We start from the raw sequence: 21458 nt of genomic DNA, 5'->3' as shown, positions 1-21458 counted from the left end.
TATGTTGCATTATTTTGAGTTCCCAATCAACAGACAGAAACTCACCTTACAGCCCTGAGCTTGCATGTTCGCCGATGCCTACACGTTCACCCTATGTTCGCCTTACAGCCGAATGTATCGTAACACTTGTGAAAAGAAAGCTTTCCTAAGTTTCGAGCAACCACTCGGGACACGTAAAAAGAGCCATAACTTTTCTTGCACTCTGCATAGGATCAAAACCTCCTGTCAACGTCTTCCGAAACACAAAAAGTTGAAAGGCAGTGGCTATCCCCAAAGCATGCTCGTAGGAATCAGTGATGTAGCCAAAAACCCACGTGCCGTCAAGAAAAAAGGAATGGTTCGCTTCCGCAAAGCGATAGTCATTCCGAGCTCACAGAGCATTTCGGGCTGTATGAAGCGGGTAGGACAAATATATGGAGTCAGTGTCTTGTTTTGAGCGCCTCATAAGTTTAAGACACCCTGCAAAACATAGAACGATAAGTCAACAAGGAGAAATGTCCAACAAGCCACCAAGACCTCTTCGAACGATGCGTGAAAAAAGGCCGAGTGAAGCAATCTCCTATATAACTGCGGCAATAAATGGACAAGGCAGGCAGGACGCTGTGTTAAAGAATGTCTGCTGCAGCACAGATACACCAGCCAACAATTGCAGAGAGCGTGCGCCTCATGGTACATTGCAAGCGATTCTTATGCACGCCTAAGTTCCATGACAGCACGTTGCTAGCACGTGGCGGTGACAAATATATTGTGAAAGAACTTTCTTAAACTTCGCGAAACATGGTGACTAAATTTGTGGTTAGTGCTAGTGCTGGCGGAGCGCTGCTTGTCACGTCTTCTAAACGCCTGGCCACACACACGCGCATGCGCTGTCTCTCCATAGGCAGAGGGAACGCACTAGCTGCACACGCTGCAACGCGTTATGTGTGGCCAGGCGCTTTAGAAGACGTGGCAGGCAGTGCTCTTTGAGCGCTGCCACGACCACAAATTCAGTCACAACGTGTAACGAACGCTCTTAGCGTCCCCAGTCATCATCGCCACCGCTATAGCACTAGCAATAGCGTGCGCTCCAGTTATGCCACTAACCTGAACGTAGGGCCTAACTCAGATCGGAACGCCAAATGAGACAGAGGAAACTTGGTGGTCGACACGCGACCCGCATGGTGACGTATACAAAAAAAATACGAGCATTGCAGATTGGTCAGTCTTCACTGTCCCACCAGAAACTAATCACTAACTCATACGGCAGGAGTTCGTATGAAGGCAGCAACAAAAGGACTCCATTCCAACCTCACTTCCGTATTCTTACATACCCCGCAACATCTACACTTCAGTGCTGGCTGCACCGCGCCTTTCTGGTCGACCTCTTTCAACTACTATGGGGCTGTCATGCTATACGTCTCCATGGCAGCCCACAGTACTTGCTAATTGCAACGACGCAGCAGTGGGAGGCCACACTGCTTCGCTCAGACCTCGACGAGCAAGTGGTCTAGGTCACGTGGCGCGCAGAGGGAGCCGCCAAAGAGCAGGGGCTCTTGGTCGTCAAACCACCCTCGCCTCTCACAGTCGGAAAACTCATTGGTTTTCAGTAAAAGCTTTGTCGTCCTCGCGTGGCACTTCAATCGCAGAGTGCTGTACATGACTTCACTGTGTCACTGCAATGCGTAGGATGTTCGGTGGCCGCAACAAAGTCCGCCGAGGCGGTGTATTGTAATTACAATGCTCGGCTGCTGACCCAAAGGGTTTCGATCCCGTCCGGAGTGGTCGCATATCGACGGAGGTGAATGCTTGAGGCCTGTGTAGGGCCGTTCCACACACTTCCCGCACAGCCGCAACGCACGTGCTGGCACACCTGCCACACACAAGCAGAGGGTGAAAGAGCGTCGCCTATTGGCTTATTTGTCCCCCGCTTGCGTGCGGCTGGGGCGGCAGGGGTCCCGGCACGTGCGTTGCGGCTGTGCGAGAAGCGCGTGGAACGGCCAGTACTCCGCAATTTCAGTGCACGCTAACGAACACCATGTGGTCTAAAGTTCCGGAGCCTTTCACAACAGCGTCTCTCATAATCACATCATGGTGTCGGTACGTCAAAGCCCAGGTATTAGTATACTATTACCGCAACAAAACATTGAAAGTAAGTGCATCGTCAGACGCCTTTCTCAAGCCTATAGGCCGTAGCGTTGTATGCCGTAGTTTTAATAAGTTATAATCAACTAACACAAGTCCTTGTAATGCGTCCTTACCTTGGATTTCTTCTGCGTTTCGTGGAAAAAGCCACGGGTGACGTGGAATACGTGGCGCCATTTCCCTTTGATGAAGAGGAGGCTTAGCAGGAAGAGCGAGGTCGAACGGTCCACCTAGATAGGACCGCAGAAAGCAAATAAACAGATTGTAGGATGCTAGGGCCCGTTGCTTGTTGCTAGCGCACGTGTAGCTTCACGCCAAGTCATCGTGTCATGTACACTCACGAGTTCGGATGATAGCTGAAGACCAATACACCCCTACGACTAGTTCAAAGACAATTTATCAACGCTGCTGCAATTCATAATGCGTGTACTGTCCGATCTTGTGATGTGGTTCCGCACAATACGTTTTTGGGGATGGTACACTTCTTAAACTTGCTACCAGCCTATAGTACAACCGATTCATGTATTGTGATACTGTTTATCTGTTAAGATTCTCCGTTTCACTTTTTTTTTTGCTGTTCATACCATTTTTCTTTTACAGTTTTCGGGCATCACACTGATAGAAGCCTGCATTTTTATATGGTTGATTTGGTCGCGTTCGTTCCTGACTTTCGAGGCGGAAATGTTGTAGGCCCGTGTGCTGAGATTTGGGTTCACGTTAAAGAACCCCATGTGGTCAAAAAAATTCCGGAGCCCTCCACTATACGGTGTCTCTCCTAATCATATGGTGGTTTTGGGACGTCAAACCCCACATATAAATCAATCATTCCTGACTTTTGATAATGCAAATTTGCAAAAGAGGGCTTTTGCTGAAGCTCCTCAAGGCGTCATTCGATCGTCTTCTGTAGTAACCACCTCTCTCGGGTATGTGCCACAAGGGAGTTTAGTTCTTGGAATGTCCCCTAGGTGGCGGTACTTGTATATAATCAATACATCATGAAAAGATGGGATATGGTGGTACTTTGAGTGTTCACTAGACGGACGGACGCACAAACAGACAGATGGACAGGCGCGTGGACGAACAGATTGACCAACAGCTGGACATATGCACGAACGGGAGAATGAATGCTTCCCCCCGCTCATCATCATTCATTCCCTGGATATGCTGTGATTTTTTGAACTAATAGCCTAATTTATAGCGTACCGGATCAAACATTACAGATACGATCGCACGCGATCGTATCTGTAATACGATCGCGAACACTAGCGAACACAACAGTGGTGGTGCCGATTCTGCATGAATATGTAAAGAAATGCTATATAGAGGGACAAGAGGCAGAGAGATGCAAAGCTACACCACCTATTCGCAATGCTGTGGAAATGCCTGCTGTCTGTTACCAAATAAATAGTTTTTTGTACTTTCCAAGTCTACTTGGGCTTTTCGAGCTTTCGCGGAAAGGCAGAAAGATTGTGCCCCGCCGTGAGGGGTGAGAGTGGGGTCGACGGATAGGGGAAAAGTAAATGAGGCGCGATAAGCAGGTCGATGATGAGCTTGGTTCCACTCCTCTAAAACCGTTGAACGTCGAAGCCATTGACATTTGCAAAAAGAGATTACCAAAACAGCGAATGAAGACTTGTGCTCTATTGCACATATCATGTGCATCGACATGGAAACTAGTGAAACTTGCAACTTCTTACAATAGATGCACTAAGAGATTGTTCAATTATATTACCACCCACAATGGAATCTTTTTTTATTATTAGGAAGATCAATAAACAAAGATGCTATGTGCGTGAAAATGTTTAAAAAATTATTTTATTTGGTTTTCAATAGGTTGTCTAAAGAGATAGCGTATGATCTCTCTAGTTTCGCGTCGTGGTCTTGGCGATTAGTTTTGGCACATGCGCTGCTGGAGGCAGTTGCTGAGGCCACGTGTACGGCAATGAAATCAAAGCAATGGACGCTCAAACTTGCATATTTCGCTGACCGTGCTTCATGAGTTGCACTGTGTTGTCCCAGATGTAAGAGACAACATAATAAAGTACTTCGATCTTCAGGCAGTCATATCCATCTATTGTAACCACATATGCCTAACTGTAACCACATAGCACCAGCAAACACACACCCACATAGCGCAAATTATATAACCACATAGCACATTGCAACCACATAGCACAAACAAAATGAACAACAAAGAAGGGTATATGTTTATTGTAAATTGTATGAGCGGACAAGCAGACGGAACAGAAGTGAAGCGGTTTGTTGGAAATTGTTTGAACCTCCCGCGCGAATAGCGCGCGCACCAAGAGACGGAGAACGACGAGGAAGAGGAAGAGACCAGCCGAAATAGAACACGCTCTTTTACCATGGATGCTGGCGTTTGCGTCTCCTTCATTTGGTGCCTTTAAACTCCGAAGCGTGGTTTTCCCACATCGATTTTGGTGCCGACGACCCGGGAATCAAGCCTACAACGACCCGAGCCTTTCATTCCTGGTGTGGGTGAGCTGCGCTGCGAGCTAGACCGACATGGAGCGAGCGAAGAGCAAGCGGGCCTCGCGGCGATCGATGAACACGAGAATCATCAACGAGGTCAACCAGGTGCTCCAGTCCAATGAGTTCGAGCTTTCTGGACTTCGAATGCTGCACGGCCGCCTACGCGCCAGCAACGTGGAACTTAAAGCCTTGAACAACGAGGTTGAAACCCTGATCACTGACGACCTGGCGGCAGACGACTATGAGGTGGTCATGCAATACGATGACGCCGCTAACAGTACTCTGGCGTTGCTCGAGCACCACATTGAAGTTCTGAAGACTTCTGCTACGCCGGCGTCGTCTACAACTCCAGCCATGGGCGCAAGGACCTGTGAGGGTGCACCGAGCGAGCATGAACGACTTCCACAACGTGAGTTCGGCGCACGACTTCCCAAGCTGGAGCTTCTTCGTTTCGATGGAAACGTGATCAAGTGGCAACCCTTTTGGGATATGTTCCTGCACTCCGTGCACGAGAACCCAAGGCTGTCCAACACAGACCGGTTTCACTACTTGGCCTCACTTCTAGATGGACCTGCAGCTCAGGCCGTCGCCGGTATTCAGGTGACAGATTCTTGTTACGATGACGCGCTGGAAATTTTGAAACGTCGGTTTGGAAACAAGAAAGTCATTGAGCAGAAGTACTTAGGAAATTTGCGCACGCTCAAACCAGTGAAATTAGCGAGTGATGTCACTGCTCTGCGCAAGCTTTTCGACACAGTTCAACTAAACAGGAGGGGACTGCGTAGTCTTGGAATCACGGAGTCATCCTACGCGGCTATGCTGAATGAAGTTCTGCTCAAAGTCATACCAGCTGACATTGTCGTAGAATACTTCAAAAAAGAAAGTATGGAGAACACGACGGAAACGAGCCAGGCTTCATCTGATCAGGAACTTGAGCAGCTGATGAAATTTCTCCGCATCGAAGTTGAATGTCGAGAAAAGAGTTCTTTAGTGAACAATTTGCCAACGACATCGAACAACAGCGTACCTGTATTAAATAGATCATTCAAGAAGCAGTCCGCGACTCCTACAGCATCCGTTCTTCAAAACAAGACACTATCTTCCCCCTCGTCCTGTTTTTTCTGCGCTGCTACCGATCACAAGACAGAGGACTGCACGAGTGACATGACTCTGGCCGAGAAGCGCAACAAACTTGTAACAGACGGTCGATGCTTCCGGTGCACGTCAAAAGGACATCTGGTCCGCAATTGCCGGCGGAGAGTGCACTGCCAAGCATGCAAGCGCAGACACGCCTCCTCGATGTGCAATGCTAGTAGTTCTGAAACACCATCAGTGACTAATGCTCAGAAGAAACCGAATGCTACGGTGCAAGTTTCCACTCAGAGAGCTTCAGTTCCCCGACTCATCAATGATGTTCTTCTCCAGACTTTTCGAGCTTGGGTAACGACTTCATCTCATTGTTGCTATATACGCGGTGTTCTCGACAACGGAAGCCAGCGAACGTTCGTCACTGAGAGCGTCGCTTCCAAGCTAAGTCTACCTGCTGTTGCCGAGACCGAACTCGCCATCAGTGCGTTTGGTAGAGCGAGCGACCCAACCCGACGATTCAAAATGGTCAAGATCACGCTCCGCAGTCAGCACGACGACCTAACCATTGACATTGAGGCCATAGTGGTGCCCTTTATTTGCGAGGAGATGATTGAAGCACCAAGGCAGAGTCGTCTTCTTCAAGCCATCGCAGCGGAGGGGAAACATCTGGCTGACGCAGTCGTTTACCCGAGTGTAGATTGTGAGCCAGGTGTGAGTGTCCTCATTGGTTGATTGATTTGTGGGGTTTAACGTCCCAAAACCACCATATGATTATGAGAGACGCAGTGTCCTCATTGGATCGGACCAGCTTTGGAAGTTGATGCCCAACACGAGTGAAGTGAGGTGGGATGAAGAAAACCCTGCCTTACTCGCCATTAACACAAAGATGGGCTGGACTCTCCAAGGCCCCTTATCTGGTGGTGGAAGCACGAGTAACAAAGCAAGCACCCAAGTATGTGTTCTTCGAACAGGTTCCCACGAAGACGACCAGATCGCCTTCCCATTACAAAGATTTTGGGACCTCGATGCTATCGGAATTGCCGACACGCCGACGTCTCAGTGCAACGCAGATATTTTGGAAGAATTCAACAACACTACCAGGCTTCGGAAAGGACGCTATGAAGTTGCGTTGCCATGGAAATCACCTCTCGTCGACATGGCCGACAATCGCAAAGTAGCCCTTTCGAGGCTCCATGGACTCGTCAAGCGGCTGTCACCAAACGACGAAGCCATGAGAGCCTACGATAGGGCTATCAGGCAGTATGAGGTGGACGGTCATGCTGAAAAAGTTGAAGATGCCCCTTATTGTACACAGCACCTATACTACATGCCGCATCGAGAGGTAATCCGCGAAACATCTACGACGACGAGACTTCGCGTAGTCTTCGACGCATCATCGCATGCATCAGGAGCTTGTTCTCTCAACGAACAACTCGAAAAAGGTCCTAATCTGAATGCTGACCTTTTCAAGGTTTTGATCCGGTTTCGCCTTTTCGCCATCGGAATTACAGCAGACGTGCAGAAGGCGTTTCTACAAATCAGCATTCGAGAAGAAGACAGAGATGCTCTTCGTTTCTTGTGGTTTGAAGGGCTACCAATGTCAGGCAGACCACTGCCAAAAATACAAGAAATGCGAATGACCAGAGTTCCATTCGGCACCTCCGCAAGCCCTTTCCTATTATCTGCAACGTTGAAATACCATTTCGATCACGTTGAACAAATTTACCAAGTAACGGCCGCAAAACTGAAGGCAAGCTTCTACGTCGATGACCTAGTTTTCGGAGCTTCAACGACAAAAGAAGCGCTACAACTCTACGAAGAGACGAAGGCCATAATGGAGCTGGCCGGAATGAAAATGCAGAAGTGGTCAACAAACTGCGACCTGTTAAGAGAGAAGCTCAAGCAAGCAGGAGAGACGTCAGCTGAGCAGGTCACACAATCTAAGGTTCTTGGGCTATCCTGGAACTACACCGACGACACCATTTCGGTGAAAATTGACTCTGTGACGAAAGTCTTAAAAGCGGGACTTTGTACCAAGCGAACTGTGCTTCAGGCTTCATCACGAATTTTCGACCCCTTGGGACTGCTAGCACCGTTCACCATTCGAGTTAAAATACTTTTTCAGAAGATATGGATGCAAGGACTCGATTGGGAAAGCGTTCTCCCCGAGACATTGAAGATCGAGTGGGACAAGTGGACTGTCGAACTTCAAGACCTCAAAGACTTTAGAACCAAGAGGTATCAACTAGACAACAGCAGCCCTGATAAAAGCACTCACCAGCTGCATATATTCACGGACGCTAGCCCGTGTGCCTACGGAGTAGTGGCATACATACGAGTGGAAGACAGTACCGGAGCGGTTCGACTCCAGCAGCTGCTCGCTAAGTCTCGGGTCGCTCCAATCAAGGGTCTCACTTTACCACGCCTGGAACTCGTCGCTGCGGTTCTTGGAGCTCGACTTCTTAAGCTACTTGTGGATACTTTGCCACACACAAATATAGAATACTTCTGCTGGACCGACTCCCAAGTTTGCTTGAGTTGGATCAAGTCTACAGCCACCAAGTGGAAGCCCTTCGTTTGTAACAGGGTAATTGAGATCCAAGAGCTCACAGACCCGAGTCGCTGGAGACATTGCTCTGGAAAGACAAACCCAGCCGACTTAGTTACAAGAGGGATATCAGCGCATCACCTTTGTACTAGCGATTTATGGTGGCATGGGCCTGACTGGCTATCTGGTACCCAAGAAACGTGGCCGGCAAGTGAAGCTGGTCCTCATGAGTCAACGGATGAACTATGTAGATCAAACGACGAAGACACAACAGTTTTGGCTTGTCAATGCTCGCAAGCAGAGCCACTTTTCGAGCTCGACAAGTACAGCAGCTGGATACGAGTTGTTAGAATCACAGCTTGGATTCGAAGATTTATTCACAATTGTCGAGTGCACACCAGTCGTCGTCTGATGGGCCCACTCACTGCCCCTGAGATAAAAGAAGGCGAGTTTACATGGATGAAGAATGCACAAGCGGAAGCCTTTAGTATAGAACTCGCCTCATTGTTAAAAAACCAACCATTAGCTAAGGCATCCCGAATTCGTAATCTGCATCCATTCCTGGACAATGATGGGATTTTAAGAATCAAGACCCGGCTTGACAACGTAAAAACATCAGAATACGTGAGGTGCCCGATTCTACTACCAGCTGACCACCGCTGCACATACCTCATCATCGACCGCACGCACCGGCGCCTGCTGCACAGTGGTGTAAACGATACCCTTTCAGAGCTACGCGAGTGTTTTTGGGTGATTAAGGGCCGCCAGTGTGTGAAAAAAGTGCTCTCTAGGTGCAAAGTGTGTGCTAGATTCAAGCTCCAACCTGCAACAGCCCCTACCGCACCACTGCCGACCGACAGGGTTAAGAGATCACACCCTTTTCAAGTTGTGGGTGTTGACTTTGCTGGTCCCGTTTTTGTGAAAGGAACCAGTCCCGTGAAGGCCTATATCGTTATTTTTACGTGTGCCGTCGTTCGGGCGATCCATTTGGAGTTGTGCTCCGATATGACGGCGGGGTCATTTTTAATGGCTTTCCGTCGGTCTGTGTCGCGACGCGGCTTGCCTAGTGTTATTTATTCCGACAATGCTCTAGCTTTTCATGCTGCCAGTCGCGACTTAAAAGTGATGTACAGAGCTTTGAGAGACTTCCAAGTACAGGACTTTTGCTCTAATAACCACATTACCTGGAAATTCATTGCAGAACGTAGTCCTTGGTGGGGTGGATTTTGGGAGAGGATGATTCGCACTGTTAAAAGCTGCCTACGGAAAATTCTAGGGAAAGGTTGCTTTGATTTCGAGCAGCTTGTGACCATTCTTGCCGAAGTAGAAAATGTAGTGAATTCTAGGCCATTAACGTACCTCTCCGCTGACGCTACCGATCCAGCTGTACTTACACCTTCGCACTTTCTAACCGGTAGGAAGTCTACTACACTGCCTAGTGCTAATACTGCTGAAACGTCGGGAACTCGCTCCGATACTTTAAAGCATTGGAAGTACAGGCAGCAAATAGTGGCTGATTTTTGGAAGCGTTGGTATAAAGACTACCTCTTGTGCTTGAGGAGTGCACACATTAGGCGAGTACAGCCTTGCAACCAGCTTAAGGTTAACGATGTAGTCGTCATTAAGGAAGACAAGGTGCCCATAACTTTTTGGAAAGTTGGTAGAGTTACTGACGTGTACTTATCAAGTGATAATCACGTTAGAGCCTGCAAGATTGTCTTGGCAGGAGGTACGGAAGTTACGAGGCCAGTACAACTTTTATGCCCGTTGGAGCTGGGCGATTGAACTTTCGGGCGCGGAGGATGTTGGAAATTGTTTGAACCTCCCGCGCGAATAGCGCGCGCACCAAGAGACGGAGAACGACGAGGAAGAGGAAGAGACCAGCCGAAATAGAACACGCTCTTTTATCATGGATGCTGGCGTTTGCGTCTCCTTCATTTGGTGCCTTTAAACTCCGAAGCGTGGTTTTCCCACACGGTTGACGAGGCAGCGTTTGTCCTGGCAATATCTCTTCACCTTCACCTGCTGTCTGTCCATTTACATCGCGAATCCGCTCATACAATAACAAAATCTTGCAGAAACTAGCTCAGAAACTAGCCCAACTAGCACATCTTATACAATAAACTGGGAACAGTGGACGTCCAAGAGAGAGAGTCTAGTGGGGTAGTTAGACTGTCTCATGAATTTAGAGGAGTGGAGATGACAGTAATTATTTCGTTCACGCAGAAAATTCCTGCTCTGTCAACCTCATGTCAGCTTTTTTTTTTTCACCTAAGTTTCAAGCCATGATATATCAACCGCTGACAACTTATTACCTCGCTCCAAAAAGAGGCGTCCTCTGGCGTCTTGCATGAGAACGAAGTGAGTGCCCCAATCCACGCCGTCATGCGTGTGGGGAAAACCACGCCATCTGTCGGGTCATTGGCGAAGTCCTCAGCCTCGACACGGCACCAGCGAGAAAGCCACTTCCTGCATTGCAAATGAAAACTTCCGTGACATGCGGCTGTATTGGGTAGGCAGCACTGCAACAACTATCACCGTTTCATGAAGATCAGCGTCTATTTCAAAAGCAGTCCCGAGACCTGGCGTAGCTGTGTGTTAGAATGCTTGACTGCCACGCACAGCACTCAAGTTCGATTCCTGCTTTGACGCTGAAATTTATTATTTGCATTCATCGGGGGGTCAACGCTGCCTATGTCAGGTTTTTCTTAACATTGACATTTATTCTACGCCTTCGTTTGGTCGACGCTACCGATGTCGGATATTGCTTAACGCTGACGCGTTCAAATTGCCCATGTGTGTTCTCGTCGTTCCTGGACGCTAAGCGCCAATCACCTGTGGCACATACCCTCATGCCAGCGGCACATACATGCCCGTGGGTATGTGCCACTGTCTGGCGGGAAGTGTTTGACGTCGTACGCGACGGGATTGTGACAGACAGGACAGGACAAACAACTTTATTTGGTCCTGAGAGGCAAGGCAGCGGGCCAACTATGTAGGTCCCCACCCAGCCGTTGGCTAGTCCCATGTCGGAACAGAGAGGCCATGCCTCTCCGCTCGTTCACGGGCCCTCTGGACAGCCTGAAGCTGGACGTCTTGTCTGGGGTCTGTGATTGCCGTCGTCCAGTCTTCTTCTGTTTTAAAATCCTGTAACGCAGGGCACTGCCAGAGCATGTGACTCAAAGAGCAAAATTCACCACAATCTGGGCAAAGTGGATCAATATCCGGATGAAGCATGCTCAGCGGATTGTGACATTATTCATGTACTGAAAAACGCGACGTATTTGTCAGACCATCTTACTATCTCATGCTAATTTTGGTTCACGCCAAGTAAATGGGTTGACCACGAGAGCACCCAAATGTAAGCGGCTAGATATAGTGATGGATAGATACGCTCAAAGTCGGTGAAGTTTGCTAAGAAATTGATATGTGGGGTTTAATGCCCCAAAACCACCATATGATTATGAGAGACGCCATAGTGGAGGGCTCCGGAAGTTTCGACCACCTGAGGTTCTTTAACGTGCACCTAAATCCGAGAACAAGGGCCTACAACATTTCCGCCTCCATCGGAAATGCAGCCACCTCAAGTTCGCTAAGAAATGCTTCGCATAGAAAAACCCTTCATTCGCAACCTTGTACTGACCTGCTGCAGACAAACAGGTGCTTTGTTCAGCTAACGTAACGAAGTGGGCGTACTGACGTCTCGGCCAACGCTGGAGAAACTGGAAGACCCGAGACGCAGGCGCGATTTTTTTCCATTCTGCTGCGAAACACGGCTCGTAACTCACGAGAGATGTGATGCGGGCTTGTTGGCAGCTCATCTTCGGTAAATTTTCTTGTAGCGCACGTAAACAGGAAGAAATCAAGGCATATGTTGGTTTTAGGACGTTAAACCCCCCATATCATTATCAAGGCTCATGTAGACTGTGTCTGTCTACCTGTGCCTTCATGTCTTCCTATTTACGTTCGCTACATGTAAACTTACTCGAAGCGCTGCCGCGTTTGGCATTGTTAGTCGAGACGTTGTTGTGAACCTTGACCTACCCAATTTAACTGTCCGGAGGAAACTGGCGCGACTGCATTTTTTTCATAAGATATTTTTTCACAATCCATCAATGAAGCGAGACCTCATTTCACAACCGTCATACCACTCATCGCGCATTGATCATCAGCATAAGGTTGCCATTCCGTTTTGCCGCACCAAATTCTTTTCAGCAGCCTTCTTACCGAAAACAGCCGCCGATTGGAACCACCTTCCCTCTTCCGTTGTAGCAATAACAGACCCTTTGTTATTCAAGACTGCAATTTCTCAGCAATGCTTGTAACTATACGCAGTTTCCATTATCTATCTTTGTCTTGTATGTGCTTGAATTCTTATACATTTTTAGTTGACTTATGTTGCCTTCCTGATTTGCGCATCTGATACTTGTTTCTTTATTTTGTCTTTTTTTCTTGTGTGTTATATATGTTGTACCCACCCCCTCTGTAATGCCCTACGGGCCCTGAGGGTATTCTAATAAATAAATAAATAAATAAATAAACTAGATGTGCGTTTCTAATTGAAATACTAAAAAATATCGGATGTTCCTTCAGGGTCCTTGGAGCGCCAATCTATCGTTGCCGATGACGTGGCGGCCTGCGTGTACTGACCTGTATCCGTCAGAGATCCGTATCCCTTTGTCGTAGACGAGGCAGCAGTCGTGGTGTATCTCGAAGTTGCGTCTGTTGCTGTCGGGCCACGTGGGGAACAGGAGCGAGTGCCATAGGGGCAGGCAAGAGGACACCACGGGGGGTTCGTCATATCCCAGCCGGGCGGCTCGCGCGATCTGCTCGGCCGTGCGGCCTCGGGCGCCGTTGTACAGTGCCATCAGGGCGCTAGACAGCATGAACGGGGAGAAGAGAATGTTGCGCGATCCAGCCGACTCCCGAATGACCTCGTGCAAGTCCAGGGCACACTGCAGGCTGCTCCGGGCAAAGTCCGGTGCAAGGATCATGCACTGTTCACGTCGACGTTTCCTGCACGAGTAATGAATTCTACCTGCATGGTGCATAGTTGACCGCACGAAGGCCCAAGCAGCTGGCCCAACACTGATCTATTAAAATGTTCATTAAGCTAATGAGTGACGATCTTGCTTTTAGGGGCGAAGCTTCTTATGCCATAGGTCGTGCGTCCGTGATGTATGTAGTAGTAGTAGTAGTCGTCGTCGTAGTGTAGGTAGCCACCTCTCGTTTAGTCTTTGGAAAGTCCGATGGATGGCGGTACTTCTGTATGACGAATATATAATGAAAAGATGTGAGATGGCGGTACTTTGCAGTGTTCACTAGATGTACAGACGGACGGACAGACATATGCATGGACGGATGGATGGACAGACGGACGTATGAACGGACGGATGGATATACGGGCGCACGGATGAGGTCGCACGGGCCGCGGACTGACGCACGGACGGACGCATGGACAAACGTAAGCAAAAACAAAAGGACGAACTGAAGCGCGGACGGACTGATGGACACTTCGCCCCACTCATCATCATTCAGTCCATGGATATGCAGTGATCTTTTTTCTGAACATATCCGCTTGACTAGGTTCCGGTTTTTCTTTAACATTAATTTATAAAATCCACACATGTTCACGAAGTGAATGCTGTTGATAGGGAAAAGCAGTGTTCATATATATCATAAATCATGTCCTATCTTGTTTTTGTTATTGTAATGGAATGAAAAAAACTTTACTTTTTTTTGTTAACAGTGTTTAATTTTGTTCTTGATAACGATTTTTTTCTGTCGACGTATGCTTTGACGGGTGGTTAAATGTCGGTTTTCTTACGGCGTTGCAGCCTTTTATTTTTTTTCTAATTGCCAGCCTTTTGATAACCATTTTTTTTCGTTGTTCACACATGTTTCGGTTTGTTCACGCACACCTGAGCAACGGCTCATGTAGACACCAGACGGTGGTATACGGCCAATGTGCGCTCTTAAGGGGCTTCACCCCTAAAATTCTAAGGAAAGGAACTCTTGTTCGGGCCCCAAGAGTTGCAGTAGATGCATATGATATTCGTGCATACGTTTGCCTACGACAGGGCCATTTAACTGCCAGTATAAGTAATGAAAATTAATTGACTCAGCTGTGGTTGGGATTGTTGCCACAACTCACGAAGCCGGCCGCCACCACACGCTCCGATTGTGGTGGCTCTGATACTCTTATACAAATGGGGTAGTACTATAAACACACAGGTACCCCAAGAAATGCACCGAGGCAAACGAACTCCAAAGCAAGAGTGCCCCCAGACACTCAAGTCAAAGATTGTTGCCACATCTTTTTCCCTCATGGCGTCATTTTGTGTCTTTCCTGATGGGATAATTTAAAAAAAAAACAGTGGTTACGGTACAAAATATTGGAATAATGGAAGCAAACTCGTGCTACAGTTGGCAAGCATCAATCAGATGTTTTTTTTTAAAATTGTAAACTACCACAAACTGAGTTGTGGTTGCGGCATGGCCAACACGACAACCTTCGACTTTCTGATCACGAATTGCGATGTTGTAAACCATGCTTAAAGTAAGTACATTTAACGACCGCTGTTGTGACGCACGAGGTATAAGCCGTACAATTACGTAATTAAATGCAATTATTCTTTATTATTATTTGCAAAATCCGTATACCGAGAATCTTCCAAGATTCCGGTTGCAAAAGGTTCTTCCTCCACAAATATCCGCCGAGCTAGAGATTGTGTTGGCGACAGAGCAAGAGAAAACGAGGGCAATGCGATAAAGGCTGAAGTCCACCGGGGAATAACTAGCCAAGGTGAACATAGGAGCGGCCTACGGAGAGAACAGTAGGGAACCGGCAACCAGAACGGCGGAGAAGAAAGAGCAAGCAAGTTTGGAAAAAACAGGTTTAGCCGGTTCAATTGTCGCAAGGCCCAGCTTCAGCGAAGTAGTGGTGGGGCTGGGAGGGGACAAAGCAGCCGTTGTCACAGGGGCAAATAACCCCCAGGTGAAGGACGCTCCAGCTGAAAAGTCAACGCATGTAATAATCGCCGGGGACTCGAATTTAAATCGATGCACAGAAGCAATCAAAGAGAGGGTAAAAGGTGACAAGAGAGTTGCAGTAGGGGCGTTCCCAGGACGCAAGCAGGAAGCAGTCATGAGGCAAGCGAGCGCAAAACTCAAAACTACAGCTGATAGACGAAATCTTGTAATAATTCCAGGCGGTTTAAACGATGTCTTAAATGAAGATACGGCAGGACTAGCAAGCACACTGACGAAAGGGGTCGATGACATGCACGTCACTTCTCCTCAGGTACAGGTAGCGATATGCACGATACCGGAGGTACCGGCGCGTGACAGCAACCTGCAAAGAGCGGTTGTCAACGCAAACCAAGAGATATGGCGGATGAGTCGAGATAAAGGTTTGAGCTGGTGGAAATAAACAGAGAGGCGCATAGGTGGGGTGGTTTTCAGCGAGACAGCATTCACTTCGATGGGTGGCTAGGTCATGAGGTGGGTTGGCGACTTGCAGGACGCACAGTAGCTTTTTGGGGGGCACGTGGGCCCTTCGGGGTGCAGGATAGCCAGTAACGAGGAAAACAACCAGGGAGACTCTTTGACGGGTGGTATGAAGAGATACGATTCCAAAGTAGCACCAGTATCTAAGAGAGGTAGAGTCCGGGCCAGAAATAGACGTAGCCACGAGCGCCGAGCCAATTCAGGCATAGGGTATATTAACATGCAGGGTGGTAAGAACAGGCTGAAGTGGGAAAAGATAGAAGAACAGCTGAGCAAGGAGAGGCCGATGGTATACGGCTTTGTAGAAACACATCTTAGGGACATAGAACAACCTCCTAAAAATCTGGACTACGCGGGGGAATATTGTAATAGAACAGAACGCAGCAGAAAGGGGGGTGGTATTGGGGCATTCATCCATAAAAGTACAGACTGGCAAAGGGTCAAGCAGGAGTGCAAGGAACATTTATGGCTAAAATGGAAAGTGACAGGGCAAATGACACTCCTTGGTTTCGTGTACTTGTGGACGGGAGCAAAGGCCAGAGAGGAAAACCAGGCAATGGTAGAGTGTATATCAAAGGACATTGAGGAGTTAGGAGGAAAGTGCGAGTAAATTATATTAGGAGATATGAATGCGCACATAGAAGATATAGATGGGTATACCGACCCGACAGGCAAAATGATCATGGATATGTGTGAAAAGCATGATTTGATCATTTGCAACAGTATCGAGAAGTGTGAAGGGCAAATAACATGGGAGGTAGGAAGGCTGCAGTCGACGATAGATTACGCACTGATGCCACATAGGATGTATGACAAGCTCAGGGGAATGCACATAGATGAAGGTGGCTCCAGAATTTTGGGTAGTGATCACAAAGGTATCAAGCTAAGTTTTGAAAGAGCAGTGAAAGTGAGGAGACAAGATGAGCAACTACAAATTGAAATAGCTACTAAACAAATTGAGAAAGTAATCACTGAGGATAATGAAACAGAGTAGACATAGACGAATCTGATCAGACTGTTTGAGCAAGAGCTTGCTAAGGCACGTGACAAGTCACCCCGGAAAAGAAGACACAAAACCAAAATTTAGTGGAATGAGGAAGTTAAGAGAGCCATATCAAAACGTCAGGAAGCCTCTAGGGAACACAGAAGGGCTAAGCAGCGGGGTGAACCGCCAGATGATGTTGAAAGAAAATGGAAAATCTTTCTAAGCTGTAGAAGGGATGCATCCCTTCTGATCAATGACAAGATTAGAAGAAAGGGAGCTCAGTGGCTGGCAGAAGTACATAAAAAAGATAGAAAGGCAGCTGCGAAATTTCGGAACCATCTAAACTCCCTAAGAAATGAGACGAGCCTTGAGCAGAGGTTTATAACTACAGCTCAAGGTGCTAGGATAGATGGGGACGAAGCTATTGAATATATAAGAACAAGGGTGACAGAAAATGTTAAACAAAGAAGTGCTTTGCGCACCACAATAGACAAGGATGAATCAAGTGGCGCAATGGCTCCATTTTCACAACGAAAGTGGGAAAGTGCTGAGAAGAGGGTTCCACGGTAGTACATCAACAGGCCCAGATGGCATTCCAATTATGCTGATAAAGACATTGGGTCCAAAGTCTGAACAGACTTTGAGAGAGGCAGTGAGCAGAACAATAATCGATGGTCCCCGATGGATGGAAACTTAGCAGGATGAGCACCATCTATAAAGGAAAGGGGGACAAAGCTGACATAAACAACTACCGTCATATAACAGTGACATCAGTGGTCTACAGGCTGGCGATGCAGATTATAAAGGAAAGACTGAAGGCATAGATAGAGTATGAGGGGTGCTGGGGGAACTGCAGAATGGGTTTCGGAAACACAGGGGGGGGGGGGAAGACAATCTGTTCTCACTGACGCAGTGCATCGAAATAGCAGAAAAGGAACACAGGCTTCTGTGGCTAGCATTTTTGGATATCAATGGAGCGTACGATAGCGTGGTTCAAGAGGGATTGTGGGGAATACTGGACACACTAGGCGTGGAAGATGGAGTCACTAATCTTTTAAAGGATATCTATAAAGGTAACAAGGTAGTTATAAAGTGGGAAAAACAGATATCCAAGCCTGCAGAGGTAAAACGGGGGCTTAGACAGGGGTTTCCTATGTCACCCTTATTATTCATGATGTACCTACGATGATTACAGGCCAAATTAGAGGGAAGTGGACTGGGCTTCAACTTCTCTTTCGTCAAACAAGGAAAACTCATTGAACAAGCACTACCAGCATTGATGTACGCAGATGATATAGTGCTAATGGCCGACAACAAGGAAGATTTGCAGATATTGGTGGACATCTGCGGTAATGAGGGAGATAGGTTAGCTTTCAGATTCAGTAAAGATAAATCAGGAGTCATGATTTTTATGACAATGAAGGTAGTAAACTTAGAATACAGGAGGTCGCGCTAGAGATAACAGATAAATACAAATATCTGGGCGTATGGATAAGAAATGGGGCCGAGTACCTAAGGGAACACGAAATATACGTGACGACTAAAGGTAACAGGAATGCAGCGGTGATAAAAAACAGGGCACTGTGGAATTACAATAGGTATGATGCTGTGAGAGGAATATGGAAAGGGGTCATGGTTCCTGGTCTGACGTTCGGCAATGCGATCTTGTGCATGAGATCAGAAGTTGAAGCAAGATTACAAATTAAGCAATGTGGAATAGGTAGGCTTGCCTTAGGAGCTCATGGGAATACACCAAATCAGGGAGTACAAGGTGATATGGGATGGACATCATCTGAGGGCAGGGAAGCTAGCAGTAAGATCCAATTTGAGAAGCGATTGAGAGAAATGGGGGAGGAGCGTTGGGCTAGGAACGTTTTCAGCTGCTTGTACGTGAAGAATGTCGATACAAAATGGAGGAAGCGAACCAGAAAATTGACTGTTAAATACTTAGAAAACAGCAGGGGGCCAAACCAAAAAGAATTATCGGTTAAGAAGAAGGTGAAGGAAGCCGAGACTAATATGTGGAGAATTGGCATGATTAAGAAGTCCGCACTAAAGATCTATCGAACTTTTAAGCAGGAAATTGCCAAGGAAAGGATCTATGATAATACTCGGGGTAGTTTTCTACTGTTTGAGGCCAGGACGGGAGTATTGGGAACCAAAACATATCGGGCCAAATACGAAGGGGTAGACACGGTATGCAGTCCCCGGTATGTGTTGTCCCAGGTGGAACACTGACACACGACTCAAAAACCTTGTAAGTATGCGCAGCCTCAATAAGTTCGCCCCTGTGGTTTTTATGCCGAAACGCATAGATAGGCTTTCATCCTCTAACCTCTCCTTTCCCCAGCCCTTGCCATACTACACTATAGATGGCTTTGCTTGCGCTCACCGTTTTGTTTTTTTTTTAGCCAAGAATTTCTCTCTCTACTTCTCTCGCCCGTCAGAGTGATTGCATCTCACGCCGGAGCTTGAAATGGCTGCATGTGGTCTGGGAGTGAAGAAGAACACGAAGAAGAGGATGACAAAAAAAAGAGGGCGCTCCACTTTGTGGTCATGATAATTTTATATAAAGAACACATGACCAAATTCGACCATAACAGCTGTGCTGTGGAATATTCAACAAGAACGTTGAACTGCTTGCTGAGCCATGATTTCACACCCACAAATTACTCGAGCTACAACTGTATTAAAGCCTCAAGTAAAATCTTTGCGGGAAAGTGGAGTTAGATAAGCTGACCTAAACATAAACGTCTCCCTATTTTTGTTCTCTCTCCTCGTGGCTGTATCGTTCCTACACCGGAATGCGAAGCCGTTAAGCCCAACCAATGTCAATTATCATGGGCTTAACTCTGTCAAACTGACACTGCTACACATTTAAGAGCAGTCCCTAGCTGCCCTGCTACATTCAGCGAGAAAATAGAGTGATAAACACCATGTGATGGCTAACCAACGACGAAATAGCATCTAACTGCGGCCAACCAATCGGCTTAGCCACTCTAGCTCAATGCGGCGTCCTCACACATACAAGATCCATCCCCGCCAGTATATAATGCCACTCTATGTGAGAAAAATGCGAGCTAACACGTGTCATAACGCAGGATTCTTCACCTTGACATTTTCGCTCCTACTTCAAGCCTCACGTTATTCCGCCCAATTCTCCGACGGCCAGATTGAAGCCCACCGCTTTTCAAGTAAGTATCATTGCATTTTACCTGTTGATTTATTTCCTGCCTCGTACTTTTCCTTAACCTCACCTACACGAGCCCACAAGCTTCAGCCGGCCAATACAGACCATACTTACTCGGCGTCATCGGGAGTCCCCTCACCACTCTTCGTGGTGGCCTCGATGATCGAGCTGTTGCCCGAGAACGCCGGCTGGTGCTCCACCGATCCCTCACTGTCCATGGACACGCTTGGGGTCTCTCGGAAGGTCACCTCTCCGGTGGCATACAACAGAATAGGCGCGGCTGACGGTAAAGAAGGACAACTACACCTTGGACTATTTTAACACCATTGGCGTCGACCTCAGTGGCTAATGTCCGACGGAGCTAGCAAATAAACCTGATGATGATAGTCCAAGGTTCAAACCCACTGGTGAAAATTGAGGAAGAATCGAATGGAAATAATTCAAAACGGAAATAACTTCGAAAGTTTGCCAACTGTACACAACTAGGGCAATGCGAATAATTATATACAGGGCGAATCGAAAGCGTGCCAACGCAGTAAAGGAAATGCTGCAGCAAAGCACTTCGCTTGGATTTGGTTGCTTTTCTTTTTCCATCTGATTGCGACATAAACTTGCCCATGGGGGCAGCCTATTTAAATATGTATTTCAGCGCAAGAGCACACACGTACACGAAAGATAACTGTGCGTTAAATGCACTAATCCGCTCAACGCACTGCACTGTGCAATGCGTTGAGTTATCCAAAATGGACGTACACAGTGTGCAAGGAGGAACGCCGCTTGCTAGACGCGAGCCGGACGCGCTCGCATCGGCTCCTGCTTTTTTAAATGTTTTTGACCGCAAATTTGCCGATCGACCTCGGTTTTTCGACTCATCTGTTCCAGTTTCTTTCAAGGATCGAGTGGATACCCGACTTTTGCTGGTAGGTCAAGCTTTCGAACTTTTATTTGGGTGTTTCACCCTGTGCCACGTTGGCGCTCAGCTCGGCCTGCCGAGCGAGACGCTTCGAGGATGCCGCTCGAGGAGATGTTCTTCGGCGAAGAAATCTCCAGGCAGGAGGATGAAGCCTCCGGATGGATTGTTGCCCACTCTCGGAAGAAGCAGCGTCAGGATTTTACGCCCGGCGACAGCCCTGGCACCAGTGCCGGTCATCGTGCCGCCCGTCCAGCGCACCCGAAGGGGCCGATAAACAAGCTCATCGCCGCGTCGCGCCTGCCGCGATTGCCTAAAGATCACTACCGGGTTGTCGTACGTCCCAAGGGAGGCATGGATGTGCGCAAGGTCAGTGGAATCAAGGTTACCCAAGCTTTGGTGATGGCTGCTTGTCTCGGCCCGCCGCAGGCTGAGGAAGATATTGTTTGTGCCAATGAAATGCAGAACATTTTTGTGATCAGCACGCCACACGCTAGGAACGCAGAAGCCTACGCTAAAGTGAAGCAAATTCGAGTGGGAGAAACGCTCCATGAAGTCTCTACTTACGTGACGCCACCCGGGGATACGTGCAGAGGAGTTGTTCGCGGTATCG

The 21458-nt window shown here is 47.7% G+C and overlaps 1 protein-coding gene across 1 annotated transcript in view; it reads right to left on the bottom strand.

The window, feature by feature from the left end:
* LOC119168534 (iris-like) overlaps positions 1-20284 on the bottom strand; it is a 30532-nt gene extending 10248 nt beyond the window's left edge. Inside the window, exons 1-4 of the mRNA XM_075865360.1 lie at positions 20050-20284; positions 12902-13267; positions 10567-10720; positions 2238-2351 (exon numbers count right to left, since the gene is read on the bottom strand). Of these exons, the coding sequence (XP_075721475.1) occupies positions 2238-2351; positions 10567-10720; positions 12902-13267; positions 20050-20153 (738 nt within the window). The 5' untranslated portion in view covers positions 20154-20284. The remainder of the gene's footprint in view (positions 1-2237; positions 2352-10566; positions 10721-12901; positions 13268-20049) is intronic.
* Positions 20285-21458: the final 1174 nt, after the last annotated feature.

This window comes from Rhipicephalus microplus, chromosome 6 (assembly GCF_043290135.1).
Source record: "Rhipicephalus microplus isolate Deutch F79 chromosome 6, USDA_Rmic, whole genome shotgun sequence".
NCBI classification, from domain to species: domain Eukaryota; kingdom Metazoa; phylum Arthropoda; class Arachnida; order Ixodida; family Ixodidae; genus Rhipicephalus; species Rhipicephalus microplus.
The sequence above is the reverse complement of the archived record's forward strand: the minus strand, read 5'-3'. Positions and strand labels throughout refer to the sequence as shown.